The following is a 27420-nucleotide window of genomic DNA, read 5'->3' as shown; positions in this document are numbered from 1 at the left end:
AATATATCATCGCTCTTAGAAAAATCCGAGTTTCAGGGCGATATTATGGCTTGAATGTTTACGTGAACGCTATTTACAAATCGTAAATGTATGGTTCCTGATTTCACTTGAACGCAGCATTACTCAATGCAAATACATAATGAGAGCACGGAGCTGCTCTGGCCCAATCAGACTGCGCCAACTGGACGTTGTCCCCAGAATCTTCCATCTTCGTCCAATCAGAGGGAAGCGCGTAGAAGACTACAAGGAGGGTCGGGTTTCTTGACCAATGAGATGCCGAGCATAGTGTGACGTGGCACCGGGAAGCCCGTACAATCAGAAGCGCCTGCGTGCTCTATGTGCCGGCGTCTGTGCTGAAGAAGCAGCGGCTCATGAACGAGAACCACACGGAGCTGCGAGTCCTCCTGTTAGCGGTGATCAGAGACACATACAGCCGAGATGTGGCGTTTAAGCGGGCTGTCGATGGCCCTCGCCCTCACGCTGCTGCCCGGTCCCTCCGGAGCCCTGAAGGAGGGAGAATGTGAAGGTACGTCCGCCTGTTAGCTTCCGTTAGCTCACTGCTAGCATCCTCTGAATGGCTGCCTGGCGTCTACAGCGACTTCTACTGTATTATATTAATGTTAGTCCGCAGCTTTCAGTGGTTTAACTGGTGTAAAACAACTGATAATGATGGGAGAGTAAGCGAGTGACATATTTCCAGTGGTGGAAAGTAACTAAGTACATTTACTCAAGTACTGTATTACAGTACAGTTTTGAGATACTTGTACTTTACTTGAGTATTTCCATGTGATGCTACTTTCTACATTTCAGAGGGAAATATTGTACTTTCTACTCCACTACATTTATTTGACAGCTTTAGTTACTTTTCAGATGAAGATTTGACACAATGGATAATATAACAAGCTTTTAAAATACAACACATTGTTAAAGATGAAACCAGTGGTTTCCAACCTTTTTGTCTTTTGACGTCTTACAAAAAGCAGTGTGTAGTCGGGGTCACATTTCACATGTCTATGAGTTGTTAACAGCTCCACCAAATAGTGATTTTTCCCTCTAAACTTCTCACATGCTTTCATTTCAATAAATGTTCAAATGATCCAATATTTCAGCAAAAATCAAAGATTAGAGAAAAAGTCCAAAAAACTGAAAACAGATTTGTGTATCAGAACTTTGTTTTTTCTTCTTTCCTCTCCCATTAATCATCTCACCACCCCTCAGATTTATCTGCTGACCCTTTGGAGGGGGCCCGACCCCTAGGTTGGGAACCACTGGTCTAAACTAGCTAACTGTATATAAAGTAGTGTAAACTAGCTCCACCTCCAGCAGCTACAACAGTAACATGCTGCTCTAACATGGAATATATTTATATATATATATTATATGTATTATCCTACATGCATTTGAGAGGATGGAAGCAAAGAATTAAAAACAAATCTCAAATTGATGAATCAATTATCAAAAGTTACTTTGTTTTCTGTCAATCAACTAATCAAATTAATCGTCAAATGTCTTGTTTTGTTCACAACTCAAAGATGTTCAGTTTACTGTCATTGAGTCTAAAGAAACCAGAAAATATTCACTTTTAAGAAGCTGCAATCAGAGAATTTGGACATTTTCTTCTTAAGAAATGACTCAATGATTCAAAACGAATCTGCAGCCACTTTTCAGAAAAGTCTGTTTATATTCTGCTGCAATAAGCAGAATGTGTTTGTTGATTTAGACATGAAATTATCACTCATCCAAGTATTTGTACATATTTAGCTTCATTGTGGATCAGTTCTGTTTAATCTAATGTGTTTGAGGTAATTAACATTTCTCAGGATAATATCCGGTTCAGTATCTTCCTCTGAAACGTCGTTTGATGTGTGTTTTCTGTTTCGTTTCAGTGTGCATGAGCTTCCTGGACAAGTTTTACCAGTCACTAAAGGACAACAACGTAAACTTCAACAGCGCAGACATCGAGAAGGCCCTCGTAAAGACCTGCAAAGACGCCAAAGGCAAAGAAAACCGCTTTGTAAGTAGAAGGAGATGGTTTTAAAGTCCGGATGGAACGGCGGTTAGAGAAGATCTGACCTCCATAATCATGATGTATTATCAAGTGAAACAGGACAGACAGGCAGGACGTAACGTTGGGAGGAAGTTGATTTGAATGTTGAAAAGTGGGCGTGTCCTAATGAATCTTATCTCTGTGCTGATTGACTGGTGGGTGGATGTCATTAAATTAATGTTACACTTTATCTTACAGGAAGAAAACATGATTAGATTTTAATATAATGATACAAAGAAATGGATGTTTTTGTATTTTTTTTAGCATATATTGTTGAATTGGTGCACAATATGAGCAACGACGTGATCTAAAAGGGTTAAAAAGGTTTTTTTCATTTCATCTCGACATTAAAGAAAAACTTTTATTAAAAGCTCAATATGTAACTTTTCCACATTAAAATGACCAGACCCATGTTATATATTTTGTTGAGTTGTTTACTTGCATTATTCCAAATATTAAAACCCAGAGAATTCTGTATGAATCAAAGTAACAACTGTTTGATTCGGTCGCCTGTCGGTACCGCGGTATCCTCTCCACCCGTCTGTTGCACGAGCAAGATGATAAATAGTCGGCTTTGTGGTTGTTCACCAGAAACCGTCACAAACTGACTTTTTATCCAGTTTTAAACCACATTTTTACATTACATGGTTGTTTTTTTTTAGTCGTTTTAACTGAATCTTTTAACCGGATGAAGGATTTTTAGTCACCGGACGTCTGGATCTTAAAGTTATCAGAGAAACAAGCTGCTCGGCTGTTTAACTGGAGGCAGATGAGTCTGTGGTTGTCATAGCGACAGCAGCTGTTGCAAAACATGAACAGAAACATGTATTAATCCTCTTAAAAGCGTTAAATTATCTTAAAATCAATGTTTAGTACAAAACACTATCTTCATCTGGTCCTTTGTGTCTGACTGTATGGAAGTTAAATGGTGTCACCAGTAAGAAGGATTCACATTTCTTCACTTGTTTTTCTGAAATTAATAGTTTTAAATGTTCGCTTGTCAAGAGCAGTAAGAGAAAATGCTAAATGTTGTTGCAGATTATTATTATTATCATTATTATTATTATTATTATTATTACACAAACTGAACATATTGTGTGAACATGATGACAAAACAGATGAACTGGTTCATTATGAGACACTTTCTGATAAAATCCAGATACGTTACAGCTAAAACTTACAGTTTGTTTCCTATAACTGAAATAAACAGCTGTTTACTAACAAGTTATTGAAATTTAAGATATTAATAATAATGATAATGCACTAAATTTGACAAAAGTTCTGCCTGTTTTTACACGACTGTTTGGACTAATAATGTTTATAATCAGTTATTCTTCTGGTGACACCAGAGAAGATAAATAAACTAATGAACTCAGCGTGAAAAGTCCTCCATATGTTTTTTATTAGTTGTGGTATTTCAGGAGCCACTGAGAGACTTTAACACACGTTTTCTTCTATAAAACAATCAGTTTATCTTTTCTCTCTCTCTCGTCTTCACATCTTTAGTGTTACTACATCGGGGCAACGAGCGACGCGGCAACAAAGATCATCAACGAGGTGTCGAAGCCGCTCAGCTATCACGTCCCGGTGGAGAAGATCTGCGAGAAACTAAAGAAGAAGGACGGTCAGATCTGTGAACTCAAATACGGTACGTTCCTGACTTATCACAGCCGTATTCTTCATATTTCATGTGTTCTATGAGAAATTAATAATAGCTTAAACCCTGCAGTGATGTTTCTCCAGATTCACTTATTCATGCAAGACGATAATGATGCTCTATACGCTGCGTATGAATAATGAAACAAACTGTAGGAAACGTTGCTGCTCCTCATATTCTCCTCTATATAATTAAAATGTCTTTATTATTATTATTATTATTATTATTATCATTATTATTATTATTATTATTTGAGTAACATATGTAAACACACATTGAGTCTCTTTGTTCTTTGAATGTATTTGAGAGGTTTTACTTTTTTCAAGTCTTGGGCTGAGTTACTACTCATTAAAGAACTTTTATTATTTGCATAATTATACAGCGTCTCTGTGATATTAAGTGTGTGATGCACAGAGGAAAGAGCAGACTGCTAGATAGTCAGTGTGCAGTTTTAAACATTAAAGGTGCACTGCAGCGGAGTTAGCTCGAAGCTAATTTGCATCCGTCGTCCCCAACAAAAAAAAAAAAAAACCCACAGAGCACAAAATACAAAATACAAAGCTACACACAACAGCACATCACACCCACAATGCTACTTAAACATTAATAATGTAAACTGACTTTATTTGGTCTTTTAAACAGCGTCTAAAGGTTTTGGAGGGAAACTGGTTTGATGCTCAGGTTGCTTCACTTGTTGTTTTATTTTATTCATTTTTTCTCTCTTACTTCCTCTTTTTTTTTTTTTTTTTTTGTTGCTCTGTTGTAATCATGTTCAGAAAGCCGAGTGCTTGTAAATTTCCACACCAGAGCTGCAACTAACAATTCTTTACATTATTAATTAATCTGTCAGTTAGTTTCTGGATTAATCGATTAGTTGTTCGGTCAATAAAATGGTGAAAAATGTTGATCGCTGCCGTCTTCAAACATCTTATTTTCAGAGATATTCAGTTTATTATCACAGAGGACTAAAAAAAAACAGAAAATATTCACATCTGAGAAGCTGAAATCAGAGAATTTAGACGTTTTCTTCTTTAAAAAAAAAAAGACTCAATGATTGATCGATTTATCAAAATAATTGGCGATTTAATTTAATTGTTGGCAACTGATCATTGCAGCTCTGCTCCACACAGTGTAGTCTTTAACATGGAGATGAAATGTAGCTGCATCATTCTGATGGTTTTCGGCCAGTTACGAGTGATTTCCAGTTTACCAGTTCAGCTCGTCCACCTCGAGACTGGACTTGAGGACTTGAGACGTGTAAGACGGCTTCTGACTTTGTGTCTTTTTTTTTGTTTCCTGGCGTCTCTCATGCAGACAAGCAGCTGGACCTGACCACGGTGGACCTGAAGAAGCTGAAAGTGAAGGACCTGAAGAAGATCCTGGAGGAGTGGGGCGAGTCCTGTAAAGGCTGCGCCGAAAAGTCCGACTTCATCCGTAAAATCACAGAGCTGATGCCCAAGTACGCCCCCGCGGCCGCCAGAGCACGGACAGACCTGTAACCAGGAGCCAAAAACAAAAACAAAAAACAAAAAAAAACACACAAAACAAACAAACTACAACACAACTTTTGGACTCGACTCAGACCAGAATGCATTTCGGAGAGAAGGAGGAGGAAGAGGAAGAGGAGGAGGAGGAGGAGGAAGAGGAGGTGTTTGTCTCAGTCTTTTGGGGTTTTTTTTTTTTTTTTTGGAGGTGAACACTCGTCTGGTAATCCAACACAGATTGAGAAGTGTAGATATTAGTTTATATAAACACACATGAGGATGAAGTCGGGTGTAAGAGGAACAAACAGATGATGAGGATGAAAGATTTGGTGCATTTCATGATGGACGTTCTGCATTAGAGGCAGGTTTTACACACACACACACACACACACACACACACACACACACACACACACACATACACATAAAGCCCTTTTCAGACACAGAATATTTCACACTTCAGGCTTCATCTATCTGTTTAAATGATGGAGGTTTAACTTTATTCAAACATGACGGGACGTTAACGGGAAGAGATGCTTAATCCCGGCGAGTTAAATGTTCTGACAGGAAGTAAAGACGTCTGTTTCTCGTCTTTAACGAGTGAATTTTTATAAAGTCGCACAAACGCTGAATGACGTCACGTTCAGCCGAGACTCTCGTTTCATCCGCCTTTTACTCAACGGTCAGAAAACTGAACATGTAGAGAAGCTGGTCTGATGACTGGTCTGTCTCTTTCACAGTGTTTTAGTTTATTCAGCTGACTTTGTGTAGAAGAGATGATGATGATGATGATGATGATGATGATGATGATGCTGCAGCAGCTTCATGTCTGAAAAGGGCTTCTGGTCCCCAAATTCTCCATTAATACATTTTTAATGGAATAACATTGAGCACCAGTCTTTCTAGAAGGAAACCAGTCAGAGAGCGTCTCTGTAGAGCAGCAGCTCTCGTTGTTCGACTGTGTTGTTTGTTTTTTAACAGTAAAGCTTCACATTAACGGTTTGGAGACTTCCTGCGGTCGTCTGTCTCGTCTGCCGAAGCTCCACAGCAGAGCGTGTCTGTTTGTTCTTCGCCGCTCTGTCTACACTCGATCCAGGATCTGAATCTGCAGCCGGCTGTTCGTTCTCCAGCGTCCGCCATCGACCTCTCTGACACCCGATTACACGTTAATGCCAAGAAACCTTTTGGAAAATCGTCATGTTTGGTCCTGTGATGTTCCTCAGCTTTATCTTTTAAATGTCCATGATGTCCTGAGGAGGAGGAGGAGGAGGAGGAGGAGGAGGAGGAGGAGAATCCATCACGTGTCCCGATACTCAGACTTAAAGGAATAGTTCAACATTTTGGGAAATATGCGCCTCCAAAGCTGAATAATTAACCACTTATATCTCATTTCTATAAGATGTACAAAAAGGTGTGTTTTGTTACCTTTTGGACAGATCCAGGCTAGCTGCTTCCAGTCTTTATGCTAAGCTAACTGGCTGCTGGCTGTAGTTTCATATTTAATGAACAGATTTGAGAAACAATCTTCTGAATGAGCGTATTTCCCAAAATGTCAAACTTTGATCTCTGAGACATTCTGACATTTCAAACAGCCTCCGTTTTTAACCTCCAATTGAGTCTTTTTGTTTAAATTTACAGTTAACACAGTCAGCCGTCCTCCACCTCAGTCACGTTGTTCCATTATTAAAAGAATTCAATCAAAAACTTGTTTTTTTTTTCTTATTCGTGATGCTTTTTTAAGGTTTCAGCAACACTTTGTGAACCAGCCAGTAAGCCTCAACCATTTAAATTTTATTTTTTTTTACCAGAACCAGCAAATAAACTGGTTTTACTCCCAGTAAAATACAAATTAACATTATAGTTCTCAGCATCAGTAGACACACAACGTCCTGACTGTTCATCCAGAAAACAGAAACGTTTTTTTTTTTTTTTAAAAGTTCGAAACCACAACTGGCAGAAGGAATCATGGGAAAAAATTTAATGTCAGAATGTTCTTGTTTTGCACAAACATGCTGTACTTCCTGTCAGACGGCGTGGAGTACGGCTGACTGGTGTTAAAGGTTGATGGTGCATCAGACATATTTAGTGAGATATTTATTGAGGATTTTTTTTTTAAGATTTGCCTTCTTTCTGTTTTTTTTTTTGGTTGTTTTTTGTTGTTTTGGTCTGAATATTTACATCCCAGACGGTTTCTGTACTGCTGCTGTGAACATTGTGAACATTATAACTCATTTAAAAACACATTTCCTGCTGTTCTCTCTTCCACCTCCCAAAGATCATTCACCGTTTAATCCGATCAGGAATTTGATTAAAAGGATTGTTGTTCAAATTTAAAATGGGGGAAAAAACAAAGAAAATTGACTCGAGGTTGAAGGAATGTTTTTATAATTCTGATCACAAGAATATTTATTTGAATTCTTGAACATGGTGTCACGACGTGTCGGCGGCGACAGGTGAAACTGGACTGATGTGTCTTTCAGAAGGGAAAGATATTTAATGTTTGATGTAAGCAGATGGTGTGTACTTAAAAAAAAAATCATGATAAAAGGTGTGTGATGTTTGATTAAAACTTGATACGGGAAATAGGAACTTAAAAAAAAATATGCTGTTGTTTCACTTTGACCTTTCATGTAAAGCCCAGTCATTGTTACAACTGTACTATTCTACTTTTTCATTAAAATATGAAAAAACTCGATCTGGAGGTTTTCAGTTTCTGTGAACTCAAGTTTCATAAGTGAATCTTAGTAAATTAAAGGGAATTAAAGGGGAATTCCAGGATTTAAATTTGCAACTGTGTATTTAATTAAAATATTTTAACATGTATATTTTTAAATGTGCAATAACACTGTCAAATAATAATACAGTAAATACATTCAGATTACTGAAAGAACCAATTTATGGGGAAAAAAAATCTAGAAAACAACTTCAAGAAAATTACAGTAGCTTTTAAAATTGATTTTAAAGTCCTTTTACTGATCTACAAAGCCGTACACAATCCAGCACCTTCATATATCAGCGACTGTCTTTCTTTTATAGTGTCCAACAAGAAATCCGGTGAGGCTGCTTTCTGTTTTTATGGCCCTAAACTGTGGAACACCCTTCCCTGGATCTTAGAGCAAAAAACTCCCTTGAAATTTTTAAAAAGAAATTAAATATCTATCTTTTTAATTTGGCTTTAATTCAGATTAGCTTTACTGGTATCACTGATAATGTTTTATTGTATTGTGATCAAACTGTCTGTTTTTCTCTCGCTTATTGCTATTGTTTATTTCATGATCAAACTTTTTTTTTTATTGTTATTGTTTATTTTCATCTGATCTTGGTGCTATACAAATTAGAAAAAGGATTATTTATCTATTTTTAATTAATCATAGTAAATGATTTATTTCCCGTGTCTCATTTAAGCCTCCATACAAGGCTGGATAAAAAATCTTTGAATAAGTTTAAAGTGTTTTTGTGTTAAAAAATCATTTGTTGTCCAAAATAAAGCGTGACACGTCATGACGCCCGCTGATTGCGTCATCGCGGTGTCCGCCCTCCGCAGGGAAAGCGCACATTCCTATTGTCCAAGATGGCGGCGTCGGTGCAGACCCTCTGATGCTGACATGTTTTTAAACGAGTTTATCCTCCTTTTTCGACATTTATGCAAGTATTCAGCGTCTGGAGCGGTAGCGTTCTTTTGCCGAAGCTGTCCTCTGCCGCGTTATTTTGCTTAACACCGACGGAATCAGCTCCCCAGGCCGGATTCCCGCTGCAGGCACCGAAAAGTTTGAGCTCCATCACCGTGTGAAGATGAAGCGGCAGGCCGGGAGAGAGGCGAGTCCGTCCAGGGCCGCCGGTAAACGGTTCCGGGAGCGGGAGAGGGAGCGGAGGGAAGAGCTGCCGCCGCCGCCGCTGGCTCTGCTGCTGGCGGAGAGCCGCGGGTATCACCGCCGGAGCCGCAGTAGGGAGCGGGACAAGCCGCGGGTGCGGGACGAGCGGGCGACCGCCCTGGAGCTCCACCACCGGCATGAGCTCAGCCTCCTCGGCCGCCCGCCGCTCCGCACCGCTGCGGCCGAGGTGCCCGCCGCCAGGCCCGGCACTCTGGAGTACAAGACGCTGCTCATCAGCAGCTTGGGCTCGCAGGTGTCGGACGAGGACGTGGAGGACGCGCTGTTTCACGAGTTCAAGAAGTTCGGGGACGTCAGCGTTAAGCTGTCGCACACACCGGAGCTGGGCCGGGTCGCCTACGTGAACTTCCGGCACCCGGAGGACGCCAAGGAGGCCCGGCACGCCAAATCCTCCAGGTTAGTTTTGGGGGACCGGCAGTTGAAAATTGAACCCATGTACGTCAGGAGGCGGAGCGTGACGCCGCCGGACGTTAGTTATTTACCTTTGCACGCACCGTACCCCTACAGACAGCGCTCTCTGTCCCCACCTGGGCCCGGAGCCAGCAGCATCAGAGACCTTAGGGCCAGACATTACGCCCTGGAGAGCCTGAGTCTGAGCAGGGAGAGGGAGAGGCTTCTGGATTATTATGGGATGCTGGATGAGAGGGGTCGGCCCTACGGTTTTCCTCCAATGCCCGTAGTGGAGGATTTAAAGCCGGAGGATGACCAGAGAGCAACCAGCAACCTTTTCATTGGAAACCTGGATGGTAATGTGACAGAAGCAGAACTCAGGAGGAGTTTTGACAAGTACGGCATTATTGAGGATGTTGTGATTAAGCGCCCAGCCCGCGGGCAGGGCGGGGCGTATGCTTTTGTGAAGTTTCAGAACCTGGACATGGCTCACCGGGCCAAAGTGGCCATGCAGGGGCGGCTGATCGGTGGCAACCCCATAAAGATAGGTTACGGCAAAGCCAACCCCACCACCCGGCTCTGGGTGGGCGGGCTCGGGCCTGGAAACTCGCTGGCCGCCCTCGCTCGGGAGTTCGACCGCTTCGGCAGCATCAGGAAAATCGACTATGTGAAGGGGGACAGTTTTGCGTATATTCAGTATGAAAGTTTGGACGCTGCTCAGGCCGCCTGCGGCCAAATGAGGGGGTTCCCGTTAGGCGGCCCCGAGCGGCGGCTCAGGGTGGACTTTGCTAAAGAGGAGAGCCTGCTGCGCCCGTTTCCTCTCGGCTACCAGCCGCCTGTTCCGCTCCCCTCCCACTACGAGCTCCTCGGGGAGGCCTACAGCCGCCATCGCAGCCTGGAGCGCGAGCTGAGGGGAGCCAGGGACCGCTCCTCGCCCCCCTCCCACAGCCTCCCCGCCCAGAGGGAGCGAGAGAGGGCCCTGCCGGAGAGAGACTTCCCCACCAGCCCCACCCGCAGCCTGGAGAGAAGGGCGGGCGGCGTGGAGGCGTTCGGGAGGAGCGGGCGAGGAGCGAGGAGCCGCAGCCGGGAGCGGTGGCTGAAGGAGCGGGAGGAGAGGAGGAGCAGCAGGAGGAGGAGCAGGAGTCTGTCCGCCGACCGGCAGCCGGAGGAGAGGGAGTGGGAGAGGGAGCGGGAGAGGGGGAGGTCCAGGGTCCGAGGTCCAGGAGGGGCCGTCTCTCCGGACGCGAGCCCGGACCGAGCTCGAGTCCGAGCCCCGGACTCCACCACAGAGCCCAGAGACCACTCCCCCGACAGTGGCGTAGGGGGACGCCACGCTACCACCAACGAAGAAGACCCACCGTCCGGCCGCCACCACAGCAAGAGGTCCTCCAGCGAGCACCTCAACAACCACCACCATCGGAACAGCGAGGTCATCGCCGCCGGCTCGCCGGCGACCCACACAGACACGCACACCTCGTCCTCGCCGAGCTCGCTGTCGGAGTTCGCTCAGGCCACGCTCACCAAAACGTGGCACGGCTTCTTCGCCCTGAAGAACAGCAGCTTCCCCACGGAGCTGTACCTGCTGGAAGGCGGCGCCGCGTTCTTCGGCAGCGTGATGAAGGACAGCCTGAAGCAGCAGAGCCAGAACCAGCCCAGCCAGCTGAAGATCGCCCAGCGGCTCCGCATGGACCAGACCCGGCTCGACGAGGTGACCCGACGCATTAAACTCGGCCGGCCGGACGGTTTCGCCATCCTGCTGGCCCTCCAGGGCCCCGTCGACCGCCAGGCCCCGGCCCCCGAGCCGGGACTGCAGGTGCGCTTGCTCCGCCACCTGGTGACCTACCTGCGGAACAAGGAAGCGGCCGGAGTCGTGAGCCTGCCCACCGCTAAAGAGGGGGGTCCCGGGGCGATGCTGTACGCCTTCCCCCCCGGAGAGTTCTCTCAGCAGTACCTGCAGGCCGCCAAAAGGACTGTGGGTAATCTAGACGAGGAGCACATGGTCATTGTGATCGTCAACGACACTAATTGATTATTACACTGAAGACGTGTACAGACACTTAAACAGGACGAGCTGACAGGAAGGAGCTCGGTGACTTCAGATACTTCCATGTTGTTTTTACAAAAATACATTTTATTGTTTTATCCAATATTCTTATAAGTGAAACACAACAAATTACACTATATCTCTCTTTTACTCTCTTATTACTTTATCCCTCTCTCTCATGTTCAGCTACTGTCACTAGAGCCCGACCGACAAACCAACCAGCTCACTGCAGATATATATCGGTGTATATATCAGCTGATCAATAACAAGGATTCTAAAGGATAAGTTCTCATTTTAAGTCTTAAAACAACACTGACACGTCTCCTTTATATGCACAAAGAGTTACTGGTTGCTTTAATTGTTCTTCTGTCCATTACTTTCAGTGCAAATATTAATTCTTAAAGATTCCCTCCAGACATGTAGAAAAATAATCTTCTTGGATTAATTATTTCAGTCAGATCTGTCAGTTAGTGGCGTACTGGACCACAGCTGGATCCAGACTAGTCGTCATGTGACCAGTCGTCGTGTTCGTAGGTACGTTTGTTTAAACTCGGAGGTGTAACTGTTCACATGTGTGTAACTCGGTTTTTGGCGTCACGGTTCGATACAGCAGGAAAAAAAAAACAGAAAGGTAGAAAATAATGTTTTGGTCCCTTTTATTTTGAAGAATGTAAACATCCAACAACGACTCATTGATGGTCACTATTAGTTATAAACAGTTTGCTGCAGTTGTGACCTGCTGACTGCTGGTTTATGCTGGTTTATAGTCTAACTGTATATAAAGTAGTGTAAACTAGCTCCACCTCCAGCAGCTACAACAGTAACATGCTGCTCTAACACTGATGCTTCACTATTAATAATCTAATGATGTCATATATAATAATATATCAGTCAGAGGGACCAAACTTCTACTTTATTTCAATGCTTAAACTGGTTCTTATGATTTGCTGTTTGACCACAAATCAAATCAAGCATATTTTAATAACAGTGAATTATTCAGACGGTGTTGTGAGTCTCTCGTATGTCGTTCTGACGGCAGCGACGCTACAGGCTAGCTCGGGCTAAACCGGCTAACCGTGAACATGCTACGGCTAATCTGCCAAAACGTAGAATTATCGTTCCACACGTCGGAGCGAGTGAATCATTCAAATGTTTTGACAGTAACTGAACCGAGATACGTCACGTTACACCTCTTACACACACGTATCGTTCTGCACAGAAGAAGAAGAATAATAGCATGTTTATTTTGAATGGAGGGAGACTTTAAGACTTTAATGTTTATTAGTCCATCAACAGGACATTTCTACTATATTGATAATTTATCATGAAACAGAAATGCCAAAATATTCTTCCAGCTTCATCGTCACTTTATTTAAATGGCTTTAGGCCAGAGAGCAGGAAGAGCTTCAGCAACCCAAAAAACTCTTTGAATATATATATATAAATATATATTTGGGGGTCTGTCAGTATTGTTTTATTGATGTTATCAACATATTCAGCGGGCTCAGAGCTCCTGCATCTGTCGGGCCGGTCGTTACGTTCACAGTTGATGTCGTGAGTTGAAGAGGATCTGTGTTTGTGTTTTTTTTTTAAACGGTCTGTAAATGAAAAACACTTTTAAAGGAAGGAAGGATATAAATGTAGCTGCACAAAACTCTAAGCTGTAACCTACAAACACTAAAAACTGAGGGGTTTTCGTTTATATGCTTGTTTACTTTATTTGTCCTTTTTTGTTTGTTTTTCTTTTATCAGGTTTACTACGTTGTTGTTGTTGTGTATATCCAGTATCAGTGGGACTATATAGGAGGTTTTATACAAAGTGATTGTACTGTAAAGTGAAGGGGAAGAAGCTCCAGTTTGTCTCTTCTTCTACTGGCCTCTACTGCTCACAGGTTGAGACTGTTGCCACGTGTTGTTTTTTGTTGTTTTTTTTAAAATTAAATGAAAAAAACAACAAAAAAAAACCACACCAGCTGCGACGGCCAGTAGTTTCCTGACCCCCCCGCCCCCCTCCTTGCCCCCCCCCCGCCCCCCCCCGCCCCCTGTGACTGTATATTTTACATAGTTAAGTGTTTTTATCAATTGAACCATTCCAGTTGTTTTCTTTCATTTTGAAAGGTGTGTTTGGTCTGTTGTTGCATGCGTGAAAAGAGGTTTAAAAAACAAACAAACAAACAAACAAACAAAAAAAAAAAGTTATATTTTGTCCGTCTGAAATGTTCGCCTCCCTCCCGGTGACACAGACTGCTGAAGCGTCACATGACGGATGCGAGGTCGGATCATATTACCGGGTTCAGATTTTATATTGTATACTGACTTTTATTCAACTTTGAATACATCAATCCATCCATTTATTATCCATCTGTGCTCCTTTTCTTCTTCTTCTTTTCATCTGTCGTCACTTTAAGCTTCAGAAACATCGGCGTCGCTACGGTTTCCTGTTAATGTGAACATCGTTTATCCACAGTGTTCATTTCAACTATTATCTTGTTTTTTTTTATGAGGGGGGGGGGAATCAGGCTCGAGCTGCAACAGTTAATCGATGAATTGATTTATTGAGATGATTGTTTTAGTCGTTTTTAAAGAGAAAATGTCAAATATTTGCTTCTCAACTGTGAGGAATATTTAATGTGTAAACTGAATGTTTTTGGGTTTTTGGACTGTTGGTAGAACAAAACATTTGAAGACGTTTTTCACTATTTTCTGACATTTTATTGACAAAAACACGGCTGCATGTAATCAATTTGTTGTTTCGTCTATAAAGTGACAGAAAATAGAGAAAAACGTTTAAAAACGTCTTGATCTCTTTTTCACTATTTACTGTTTTAGACCAAATGAAAATAATCATCAGTTGCACCGTCGTGTCGTTTAAATGTCAGAAAATATTGAAAAAAAATTCTCTGAAGTGACGTCTGCAAACGTTTTGTTTCATCCGACCGACAAAAAATATTCAGTTTATAACGATATAAAAACAGAAAAAGCATTAATTAAGATCCTCCAGCTGAAAGCAGGAAATGTGGCGTTATTGTTTAAAAAAAAAAACGACTCAAAACGATTCATCAGTGATCAAAACGGCTGCAGATTAATTTCCTGTCAATCGATGAATCAGTTCAATGAGTTAAATCATCTTCAGTCGCTTTAAATCAGACTTCAAACGTGTCTCTGATTAAATCACCTCTAGAAACATCCAAACACTTCAAACCTTCCCAGAAAGCTTCCTCTCACCCTCTGCTTGTGTTAAACTTCTCATTTATTGAGATATATTTTATATTTTGTTGCTTCGAGTCAAATAATCTAGAAAATAACCTGCAGGTTAATCTAGAAATATCTCCTGCAGGATAAATACATGTCTGCAGAAACATCTTTTAACTCGATATTTCATGTTCAGCAGCAGAAAACGTTTCCCAGAATCATCAGATATCTTATTGATGTTTTTATTTACAGTTCTGTTTTAATCCTCTGCTGAACTGAGAAGCTGCAGTGATGCAACACTGTGTTTTTAAGCAGCAACTTCCTGCTTTCTGTCGTTTTCATCTCTGCAGCAAGAAAACACCATTATTATTTAATATTTACTGAACTGGCCTTGACTTCATTTTAAGTAAGTTTAAGAGAAAAAACCCAGAGATTTCAGTGTGAATGAGATATATCAGACTAGAGATTTCAAATAAAAAGTGTAAATTCATCTGCACACATAAGATGGCAACCATGGAGTTCCTCTGTTGCCATGGAAATGAGCGTCATCGGTGTGTGTGTGAGAGTTTGGAGCTTTTCACCAGCCTGAACTAATGTTGTTTAAGAATTGAAACATGTGAGACGACACCGTTTTACTCCGTTTATTGTTTCACAAAAGCCAGAAAAAGGTTTGAAAGTGTGTCTGCTTCTGTCACTGTTCATGAGGAAATTGCATCAGAAGCATCTTTTCATAAGCAGAGTCTGTTCTGTGATGTAATCAGGAAGCAGAGGACGAGGCCGTTTTAATTATTACATATTAACAGCTGATAAAACTACTTTAAGTTTCATTGGTTAGGTGAAAATCTCCCAAAATAATATTTACCGTAAATACAGAAAAAAGCAGCATCACTGTTTTAAATGGACATCACACCTGCAGCTAATGATTATTTGATTGATTGATGATCGTTAAACTGATGATTATTATCTAAATCGATTCATCGTTTGGTTTGTAAAACATCAGAAAACAATGAAAACCGTCTCACAGGATCGTAGAGAACAAGATGTGACGTCTCGTTTTGTTTGTTTTAAACAAAAAATATTCAGTTTACCTTCATGTAAGATCAGGAGAAGCAGCAAATATTTTGCATTTCTGCTTCAAACAATCAATTATCAAAATAGTTTTAGATGAATTTTCTTCCAATCGACTAATTGTTGCAGCTCTAGTTGTATCAATGAATGATGAACCGTCTTTCAGTCGTACAGACATCATGTGACTGTTGCTACCAGCGGTGGAAACGTTCTGCTACTCCACTTTACTCCACTTCAGTTATCTGGCAGCCATACTTGTTAGTACACCTTATATTTAGTAGATTAAAAGACATATAATCAGCATTTAAAACAGTGAAAAAATCCCTTTTATCAACTCATATTAGTTTGGAATTGAGTTTCAGTGAAGAATGTCTGACTGTGTGATGAAGAATATTTCAACCTGTTTTAAATGTAAATCATCTTGTTTCAACAGACACGACCTGCCTCAGTCTCTCTCACACACTCTCTTTTCTAGAATTAAACGAGTTGATTTACTTGAAAACAGGTTTAAATATTTGTATTACACTGCAAAATCAAGATTTTAGGACTCATTTATGGACAGAAAATATTCATAAAATTGAGGGTTTTGCAGGTTAAACGTCTTATAAAGTAGCTAAAAATGGTAAAACTCTACTTTAAGTCTCCGTATTTAGCTTTTATAAGCGGTATACAAACACACTATAATGTAGTTATAAGTAGATATAATTTCCATGTGTTTATTAATGTCCAGTATTCAACTGTTATAACTTCTCCTATGGAGACATTTTATATTATTACAGCTGTGTTTTCCTATATTGTCATTTATTATCTGTTTATACAGCAGCAAAGACTTCTGGGAGCTCACAGGAGGAGTTATAGTTATTGACAAATACATTAATAAACACTTATAGATGTTAACAACTACATTATAGTGTGTTATAAACCATTTATTATACTATATTACTATATTAAAGTGCAGCTTGCACATGAATGCCTCAGTGATAATAATCTCATCATGTATGTAACTATGAAAGGAGCCATTCTGCATCATCAGTACCATTAATACTTTTGTGATTTTGACTTTTATTTTTATATTGGAAGTATTAAAATATCAGAGTACTTCTTCCACCGCTGGTAACAACCGTCGTCACATTTTTGCATCTGTTTATGGATTTCTGGTTTGAATGTGTTTTCTGATTTAAAATAAGAGTTTTGTTCTAAAGACACAAACAGCTCGGAGAGGTTGAAACTGTGACGACGACCGACCAGAGAAATAAAACATTAAAGACACGTAATGTAACAGTCGAGGGGGGTGCGGGGGGGGGGGACATGAGCGCACACATCGCTGAATGTTCATCACTGCACCAATTATATAAATACACAAGTAAATAATAAATAAAAAAACAACTTTTTTTGTAACAAACGCCTCCGATGAACGTGAAGTTGTGAATACGTGATGACGCACCGCGTTACGACCGATGACGTCACACAGACCAGGAGGAAAACAAATCCATGACGACAATCGGTTTTTTGTACACAGATTCTTCCCTCTTTGGTTTTGTTTTTGTGTCGACATAGAAAAATGTATTCTGTATTCTGAAAAAAAAAGAAATGTAATAAACATTTTATGCTCTTTCTAAGACCGGATGGAGTCGTGCTGTTTGTCAGAACATGTTTAATGTTTTAATCTCATACATCATCATACTGGTTTATTTAAATGAGGAAAATAGACAACAACAGAACTTTTAACTGGGAAATCACCTCATGTGTTTCTCATCAGGTTATTAATTAAAAATTCACTTGTAGATTTTATATTAACCCAGATGTTACAAGGGAAATGTATTGGTTAACAGCTGGAATTCCATGTGTGATGTTTGGATGTAATTGGATCACACCTGCACATGTTTTGGGACTGCCTAATAATAATAATAACAATAATAATAATAATAATAATAATAATTATCACCTAAAGCAGTGGTGGAACGTAACCAAGTATGTTCAAGAACTGTAATTAAGTAAAATTTCAAAATTTCTACTCTACTACATTTCATAAGGAAATATTTTACTTTTTACTCCACTACACTACATTTATCTAAAATCTACTTTTCAGATCAATATTATATACATAAAACATGATCAGTTTATAAATTACCATTGTTATAGATTACACAGTATAATACTGCAGTTGAAGGTGTTAAAATTTGTTCCATCAATGCCGTTGACTTGCACACATTGACGGATCAGTATCGATATTCCAGCTGTAATCAGTATATGATAAATATAACACTCTAAACCGGGCCATTATGATAATGAGTTCTATAATTTTTGATACTTTAACATGAAAACCGTCAAGGTAAAATTTACTTGTGGCAGTTTTTCAGTTAAACATTACTATGTTTCAATAAAATATTGAAGTCCCCCAGTCTGTTCCTATGTAGTACCCTCTATTTGTAAAAATAGTCGAGATGAATCCAGATTAAAAACATTTTTACCTCTAAGCTCGTGTGATATGACAGAACTGTGTCACATCATAGTTCATAACAGCTTATAACGAATGCAAGACAATTCATGGATGCTGATCGAGCTTTAGAGTTCCACACTGCAATGACTGGTGGCGAGTTCGATGGTGGGGACGTATCAGGACTGAGCCATGTGGTAGCCGGGTGTACAGGTAAATGTTTCCTGTTTCTGATTGCTACTTTTACTACTAAGTAAGAAATCTCCACAGCTTTAAAGTGAGAAAAAGAGAATTGAAAGTAAATGTTCATATAAACAGTGTATGCAAATAATTAGGGCTACAACTAATGATTATTTTCATTATCAATTAGTTGCTTTGTGTATAAAATGCCAGAAAACAGTGAAAATAACTTCCCAAAGTCAAAAGCTACATCTTTAAATATCTTATTTAACCCAAACAACAGTCAAAAACCCAAAGAAAATAAACTCACGATCAAATATGACAAACAAAAGCAATAAATCATTACATTTGAGAAGCTAAAAGCAGCAAATTTTTGGCGCATTTTGCTTAGAAACGACTAAAACGATTATTTGATCAACATGATAGTGTCTGATTACTTCACTGTTGATTGACTAATTGATTAATGGAATAATTGTTGCAGCTCTACAAATAAAGAATATTAATCTACAGGAACAACAGTAATAATAATATTAATAATAATCAGCTTTGGTCAAACAGTCTTGCACTTTGGTGGGATAAAGTATAATGTTAAAAAAGCAACGTAAGTACAGTACCTTTGTACTTTCCACCATTGGTTCATGGTTTAATGCTTTATAATGCAATCCACTGTAGCAGCTGTGTAATAAAACCTACGACTGTCAGACGGCTGATGAATCACCTCCGTAGCACCTTTAGAGAATGCAGTTTGTAGTGTTGCATTGGATTGCATTATCCAGCACCGGTGTTCATGTTATTGTGTCCACTCCCTCCGTTTAAACACACGGGGGCAGCACAAGCAAAGCAAAAGGAAACAGTGATGACTCAAACATGAGACTGCAGTCACCTAATCTAATCTTTCCACTACACAGAGAGCCGCGGAAAAGACTCAGAGCTTCCACAGGATTTAACTGAGACTGAACTCACTCAGACACTGATGTCAGCCAAAACTGGCAAACTGGTTTCCAAATCACCTCAAAGCCTGAATATACTGAAACTGACAGGCGGGGAGGCAACTATTTTGATAATTAGTTAACTACTTGAGTCACTTTTTAAGCAAAAATGTCAGACATGAATTCCAGCCAAACAGCCATAAGGATTTGAATCTTATTAACAGGTTTCCTGTTTACAATCAATCAATTATGCGTGTGCAGCAGGGGGCAGGAAATACATCACCACAATGTCCTGGTAGCTTATATATGGACATTTTCAGTATTTAGAAATAAAGAAGCTTGCAGGCACACATTTCTACACCACTTTTGATAGATATCTGTTAGCTCTTGCTAGCTAATGGGACACATTTTCCTGTGGGAAACAGCAGCTAGTTGCAGTGATAACGCTAACACAAGCTACACAAAGTTACTCTACAGGTAGAGAGAAATAAACTGAGTCCCAAAACATTCAACCAGCAGCATAAGCTAAAAACACAGAAGTAATGTTAGTATTTAAACAATAACATTAGCAATAAAACGGTAAAGTAACATTAGCATGAAAAAAATAAGGTAACATTAGTATTTAAACAATAAAGTAATGTTAGCATGAAAACAATAAGGTAACATTAGTATTTAAACAATAAAGTAATGTTAGCATGAAAACAATAAGGTAACAGTATATAAACAATAAAGTAACATTAGCATGAAAACAATAAAGTAACATTAGCATGAAAAAATAAGGTAACATTAGTATTTAAACAATAAAGTAACATTAGCATGAAAACAATAAGGTAACAGTATATAAACAATAAAGTAATGTTAGCATGAAAACAATAAAGTAATGTTAGCATGAAAACAATAAAGTAACATTAGCATGAAAACAATTAAGTAACATTAGCATGAAAACAATAAAGTAATGTTAGCATGCACAATACAGATGCACTCATTCTGGTTATATTCATAATGTTACCACTCTGAAAAATGATGAACGTGACAACACAATGCATTTTCCACCTAAAGACCAAACTGATCACCAAAGTATTGATCAGAGTCTGACAAACGTCACTCTTCATTAAACAAACAGTAACATAGTTCAGTGTTTCTTCCTGCAGCTTCAGTGTAAAACCTAAAAGCTAACAGCTAATTCTGCACTCTGAGCTAACTGGGAGGTTTCCCTCACGGGATAATGAACATTTTCCATCAATCACTTCATTTGTGCAGTTTAAGGCATAAAAAACAACTTGTCAACATGTTGACCTTCTCATAAGCTCTCAGTCATTCTGGTTTGATTTCTGCCACCTGTGTGCATCTCATTGACGAAGGCGCTCAGAAACCCGTCTAAAGGCAACTGAATACATATTTGTGAAACTTAATCACTGACATATTTTACTTTGAAAACCATCTACTGAATTTATAAGGTCTGAATTCCCCTCACTGAAATTTTAGCAGTCAATTTCAAGCTGTGTAATTTCAAAAACGTTCCAGTATGTACATCTTTTGGGGGTTTACAATTTCAGATAAAAATTAAAGTATCCAATATTTAAAAGCTGTATTCTCATCGCTCATATTAAACGTTGTGTTACTCCTGCCCCAGAAAAAAAAGCCCATCTTGGCCCTGCAGTGGAAAACCAGGCTGCTGCAGAATCAATAGACTAAATTCAACTCATTAGATGCTCGGCGGGTGATTCAGAGTTTCCTCAGTGTGTGGCCTTTGATTATGAAAACTCTCTGCCTGTCTTTCCCTCATTATCTTTCTTTCTCGATGCCTCCCTTCCTTTCCGATACAGCTGTACACAACCTTAGTATCTCCATCACACACACACGTGCTCTCCTGTTTGCAGTAATCCGACAGCAGTGGTGTTGGTGGTGGTGGTGGAAATGGAGGGCTGATGAAATATTAATGTGGAATCATGGGAGGGCCAATGAAATCCATTAGCAGGTTCAAATCAATGGGAGGAGTAAGCAGTGCCAGACTACCCTCCCCAAATGACCCTGATAAAAATAAAAATAAGTAAAGATAGAGTATTTACAGTGAATATATTAAGTGGTAGAAATGTGCTGTGCATTCCTTAATGAAATTATCAAGATGCACTGTTCATATTAAAGTGTGTTTTGAATAAATATTCCCAGTAATATAGCTTTTAAATAAATAAAATGTAGTTTAAGTGAAGTGTTAGTGGAATAATACATTATAGAGCTCTAATGAAATGTCTGAATTACTCCCATGTTTCATTCTTTAAGTCCAGTTTTGTATTGGGTTATAACAGCGGCTTGCAGAGCACACACCAAAAATCCTTTATGAATTAAACAGACTAGCGGTCCCTTAATCTGACCTCCAGAATGGTGTTGCAAGATAAATGTGAGGGGTCGTGAAGTGATTAAGAGGACATAAAAAGGAAAAACAAATTGAATCTTTTTTCTTTCAAATTACTGGATACTTGTACCTCCTCAGGCCTCTAAAAACAATTAACATGAAACAATCATTGTTCTTTAATCCAACTGCTTATAGCTCACAAGAATATTAAGCAAAACCTGTTAGGAGGGGTTACATGTGGCTATGAAGGGTGTCAAGCTAACAAGACTAAGAGTCCACAACCATGCTAACAGCTCAGTACGGCTGGATTTAGGCACAGTGGTGCTTTGAGCTAAATGCAGTGCTCAAACTATGGGGGAGCTGAGGGCTTAGCTCCCCTAAAAGAGACCTGAACTCCCCTGAAAGCAACGAAATGCTAAGATGCTGATAAGAGGATATAATGTTTACTGACTTACCAAGTACCTGGCTGAACTCAAACTGCAGCTGTAGCGTCATAACTACGGGGCCACACGGAGAAATTAAGATTTTGACCTGAAGATGGTGCTAGACAAAAATAATGGATCATCAGAGTCATTATGATTCATCCTGAGAGGAACATGAATGTCTGAACCAAATGTCTGGCCAGTCCAACCAATCAATGTTGAGATGTTTCACTCTGAAGCAAAAACTGCAGTGTCACGCTGGCGCTAGAGGAAAAACTCAGTAGGATCCATCGTACATGAATCAGAACATGAGTGTCTATTCAAAATTTCATGGCAATCCATCTAACAGTTATTGAGATATTTCAGTCTGAACCAAAGTGATGGACCAACTCTCCAACACTGACGTCCATTCACAAGGTTGGGAACCAGTGAACTAGATTATAAATAAATAGTAAAAGTAAAATTTAAAAAAAATGAAACTTGAAATTAAATCTAAACTATTTGCAGTTATTATATCTGCACTCCATCATTTTCAGACATTTTTTACACATATTCAGCACGTTCAAAACCCATCATACCATAGTTACATATTATAATACTGAAGTCAGAGAACAGAAAACCCTCCTGGGATGCTCTGAGTTTAAATGGTGGCTCTGGTATCTAATACAGAACCAGCGGTGATCAAATGAAATCTACCAGGACACAGAATCAATAGAGAGAGCAGGCTTCTAGAAACCTCTCTATATTTCCCTGTCATAGATGCCAACAGGCCTCTCAGCTTTCCCACATCTACACATATCTTCCTTTTCCCAACACGGCAGAAATCTACACCGGCAGACTCAACAGCAGTGGTTTCCTCTCTCATGTCATCTTTCCCTTCATCTGCCTCTCTGGTTCTTCTCTTCTCCTTCTCGATCGCCACATCCTCCAGGTTTCTTGCAGTTTTCCTCAGCTCTTGTTGCAGCACATTTTTAGCCTGGAAATGTTGATCTGATGATCAGTCCACCCGTTTGGCTCAGACTGAAACATCTCAACAACTGTTGGATGGGTTGCCATGGAGTTTTACACAGACATTCATGATCCCCAGAGGATGAATCCCTCTACTGCCACCAACGGGTCAAAGTTTTCCCGTAAGTAGTGAAATATCAATCAAAATATCCATCTACTTGATGGATTGGTACAAAATTTGGTTCAGACATTCATGTTCCCCACAGGATGAACTGTAATAACTTTAGTGCCATCATCAGGTCAATTACTTAATATGTCCGATACTTTGCTGTATGACTAAATACCTTCAAACCTGAAGACATTCCCTTCAAACTCAGCTAACAGGCAAATTTAAGATGGTGAACATGGTAAACCTGCTAAAGATCAGCATGTTAGTGTCATTGTCAACATGTTAGTATTTAGCGTCACAGAGCTGCTAGCATGGCTGTAGACTTTTGTATCTCTAGAGATGGTGAGATGATTTTAACATCACCTGCTGGTCAGGGATTTTAATCCAGTCCCTCTCTGTATTTGGCTCCCTGGTAGTCATTATAGCTGCAATCAAGTCAACGCTCCTTGTGTAATTTATATCATCATCGTCTGGCTTGACGTCCTCGTATTTTAAAGTGGATCTCTGAGTTGTTTCCATTTGAAGAGCTGCTGTTCCTTCAACCTTTTATGATCAGCTCAATGTGAAAATTTGACTTTTGTGTTACAATGAAGGAAGTCAAAAATGTTTTTTTCTTATATGCCAGATGGCCTGTTTGAGAGCCAATATGACAACTGAAAAAAATAAAACCATCAGGAGAGAAAAACCCCATCAGATGTGCTGTTGTAACGTCAGCTACAGGTAGGTGCTGCTGTTCTCTTTCAGACACTTTTTTACACCATTTGTTTACATTTTGTCAATTAAAGGTGCAGTGTGTAGAATTTAATAGCATCTAGCAGAACGGACAGACATGGAATATAATATCCATAAGTATGTTTTATTTAGTGTATAATCACCTGAAAATAAGAATCCTTGTGTTTTTGTTACCTTCCAATGAGCCCTTTATATCTACATAGGGAGCGGGCCCCAGAGCCCGCCATGTTGCACCATCATGTTTCTACAGTAGCCCAGAACGGACAAACCAAACACTAACTCTAAAGAGGGCCTTTCGAATTTTTCGTGAGTCTCGCGGTCACCGTAGGTTCTCCTACACGCTTGGAAGGTTGAGGGGGGTTTTCACTTTGTTGCAATCTGCAACCTCACCACTAGATGCCACTAAATCCTACACACTGCACCTTTAAAAGTCTACTGAATCAGCTATTAGCAGCTCCTGTTTGCAGTGTAACATGGATGTACAGACAACTATCACTGGATTACTTTGATACTGAAGAAAACTTAAAAATGTGATAATTCTCAGGCAGGTTCTGCTGCCTTTTTGTCTCTGATTCCTAAGTGGATTTATGGAGATTTATTGGCGATGCACATCAGAGATAATGATATGTAAGTCACACTGAATCATATCGAGATGTATTTCATGTGTGTGTTCACATTTGACTGAGTTACTCCAAGAGGGATGATGAGTTTTGACTCTTCTTCACCTTATGCAGTATCTTTGTCTCACCTTTAACTCTGGCGCCCTCATGGGGAGGCTTTCGCCTTTGTCCTGCTGAAAGTTCATGTCTATTACGGACCAGATCCTGTCATTTCCCTGTAGTTAAAATGTCATCCGGAACGATGAGTTAATTACAGAGGAGCACAGTGGATATATCATCCCCCACCTCCCCCTGTAATGTTCATCCTGTCTGAATGGGCCTTTAGTCGTGTTTAGTAATTAGACCAAGCAGACAAGTTGATAGGAGGTTGGCAGAGACTCAGACAGACAGGAAGGAAAGGAAGGCTGACTGGTGGGCAGTTGTACAGACTAACCAGTGAGCAAGAAACAAATACAGACATGCATTTAGGAAGACACTATTATGTGTTCATACACATACACATGTCCCTTAACTTCATGAGATTCATTCCACCTATCTGACCTTCAATTTCACCTAGAATTTGGACCCAGTCCGAGTCAGGTCTGTTGACCTGTAAAGACCTCTATATAAGGTAGAGCAGGAGGGGACAGAACAGAGGTTTAATGAACTGTGTTTGTCCTGTTTCTTACTAGATGTTGGCTGTGATGTGATGAACAGAAACAGAAGTAGCAGAGAATCTGTCCCGCTTCCCCCTTCATGACTTGAATAAGCGATGGACATTTCCACACCACCTGGAGCGGCAGCCGATAACGCAGCCAGATCTGGTGGTCAATGGTCGAAATACAGGAACTGAAATTTTTCCAAACAATTGAGCCCCCTGCTTTGGAGGAGGAGGAGGAGGAGGCTGTGCTTCCTGTTGTATGAAACAACTGGACTCGATTTATAAAGACATTTTCTGAACTGAGAAAGCCTTTGAATTAACTCTCCTATGAAATGTAGCCCCCCAAGCAGTGAAACTACTTGTTTGACAGTATGGTGCACGAGCTACACAATACAACAGATTTCTAACAAGCCCCGAAGAGGGATGGATTTACTGCTGATGCTGATGAATGCTTACTAAATATCACAGCTGCCTGTGATAGAGTGGGGGTTGATGAGAGAGGAGGGAGATATAAAGAAAGAACAGATGATCGAGGAGTGAAGAGAGAAGATAGAAAAGAAGTGGTGGATGAAGGGGATAAGATGTATGAGACCATGTCCACAGTAAACCGGCTAAATCTCTCTGTTTTATTCCTCCGTCCAGACTAAAACTGCATTTTTCTCCCACGGAAACAGAGCTTTTCCAAAACGGCCTCCAGAGTGTGAAATTTAAGGAAAAGAAGATGAGGAAAGGGGTGAGGTTACAGAAGAAGAAGCTGGAGAAAGGAGTCAGGCAATGAAGCGGAGACAGAAAAAACAAGAGGAGGAGGTTATAGGTAAACATCTAAAGAAAAGGAAATGAAACAGAAATAAGAGGCAGAGAAAGAGAGAGGAGAAGGAAGGTAGAAGTCTACTGATCAAAGGAAGGAGCATAAGGACAGAAAATGGAGGACGATTTGAAGATTGTGCCGGAAAAGAAGCAGAAGAGGGAACATAAGTGGTTTTGAGGAAAAAAGATTTTGAATGAAGACGGGGAGGGGAGAAAGGGATGTGTAGGAAAAAGTAATAGCGATGCCCTGATCCTGAAAGATTATCAGGTTGATCCAGGTATATTTTGATGCATCAGTATCCACTAAGGTAGTAAATATAGTGAAAATGACTACTGCGTACTTAAGTGAAGAATTATTAAGAGCACCAGTGCGAGTATTGACACCTGATTTGGCAAAAATATGCGGATTGGCTGAGCTGCTGCGTTAATGAACCTGTTAACAGGTTTCTAAACTTTTTAAGGTTAAGGTAAGTTTAAGGTACAAAACTCTCAGGTAGCAGCTTTTTTAGGTGAAGATCATTTTCCAGATGCAGGTTATATCAGCTGTCCCTAATTAACGTTAATCCTGTGAGTAACTTGATGAAAGGCCAAAATTAAACCAGGCTGTTGTCTTTGGATGAACCCATACAAAGATCCTCTATGATGGAAAAAACTGTAACATCTGTAAACTTTCATTTCAGATCAATAATAAGCTGATCATCTTAATACTTTTGAACCTGGACTGTTTGTAAATCCATCACTAAGTTTGTACATAAAGTTCTTAATAACGACTAGTTAGTTTCAAACTAGCGATTTACTAAATCAAGTTACACCATTAAAACTTAAGAAATGCCAGTAAAGACTTTGGTAATGTGTAAATTGGTTAATAGGAAACATTTGTACCACCATCACCATAGTGTCTTGTAAGCCCATATGGGATGGGCACCAGAAAGGTGCAGGACACTTAAACAAAAAATTCAATCAATCAATCAATCAATCAATGTACCACCATCAAATAAGAAGCAACCAACTACTGTATGTAAACAGGAAGTGACTGTAGCATCACGATCTGTAACATAACTTCCCAAAAATAACAATTTTAGGATCCAAAAGATTAAATAAACCAAACAATCCTTTGTGAGTGACTTTATTTTATTTATATCTGTATACCTGCAGAAACATGTGTGTTTTAGAGTTAATAGTATTCATGCAGTTTACAGTGAAAGGGAAATATCAGATTATGCTAATTGATGTTATTTGGTCATTTAGTGTAACGTTATTGGCATAAAGTTTTGTCATTTGAAGTTAATGTATTTTTTCTGTGAAATTGTAAAGTGTCAGGTCAGATATGTCACTGTATTCCATATTACCTCTTTTACTCCTCAGTATAAATGGCTTAAATATTAGCATGCTAACATTAGCTTTAGCAGTC

At 39.9% G+C, this 27420-nt stretch overlaps 2 protein-coding genes and 2 long non-coding RNA genes across 4 annotated transcripts; all 4 read left to right on the top strand.

Annotated features, from left to right (window-relative positions):
- Positions 1 to 278: 278 nt before the first annotated feature.
- Positions 279 to 7883, top strand: manf (mesencephalic astrocyte-derived neurotrophic factor). Its single transcript, XM_044348304.1, has 4 exons — positions 279 to 526; positions 1887 to 2014; positions 3554 to 3695; positions 5019 to 7883. The coding sequence occupies exons 1-4, from the start codon at positions 439 to 441 to the stop codon at positions 5201 to 5203; spliced, it is 543 nt and encodes a 180-aa protein (XP_044204239.1). The 5' UTR covers positions 279 to 438; the 3' UTR covers positions 5204 to 7883.
- Positions 7884 to 8452: 569 nt separating this feature from the next.
- Positions 8453 to 14536, top strand: rbm15b (RNA binding motif protein 15B). The gene has a single exon (XM_044348300.1). It carries the CDS (start codon positions 8981 to 8983, stop codon positions 11495 to 11497), a length of 2517 nt encoding a protein of 838 aa, XP_044204235.1. The 5' UTR covers positions 8453 to 8980; the 3' UTR covers positions 11498 to 14536.
- Positions 14537 to 16635: 2099 nt separating this feature from the next.
- LOC122980369 lies at positions 16636 to 17391 on the top strand. Its single transcript, XR_006403034.1, has 2 exons — positions 16636 to 16821; positions 16867 to 17391. It is a non-coding gene; the product is annotated as an uncharacterized LOC122980369 (long non-coding RNA).
- Positions 17392 to 17969: 578 nt separating this feature from the next.
- LOC122980368 lies at positions 17970 to 27119 on the top strand. Its single transcript, XR_006403033.1, has 3 exons — positions 17970 to 18422; positions 23836 to 23930; positions 25234 to 27119. It is a non-coding gene; the product is annotated as an uncharacterized LOC122980368 (long non-coding RNA).
- The last annotated feature ends 301 nt before the right edge of the window (positions 27120 to 27420 follow it).

Source organism: Thunnus albacares, chromosome 4 (genome assembly GCF_914725855.1).
Source record: "Thunnus albacares chromosome 4, fThuAlb1.1, whole genome shotgun sequence".
NCBI classification, from domain to species: domain Eukaryota; kingdom Metazoa; phylum Chordata; class Actinopteri; order Scombriformes; family Scombridae; genus Thunnus; species Thunnus albacares.
This window is presented reverse-complemented; position numbering and strand designations above follow the sequence as displayed.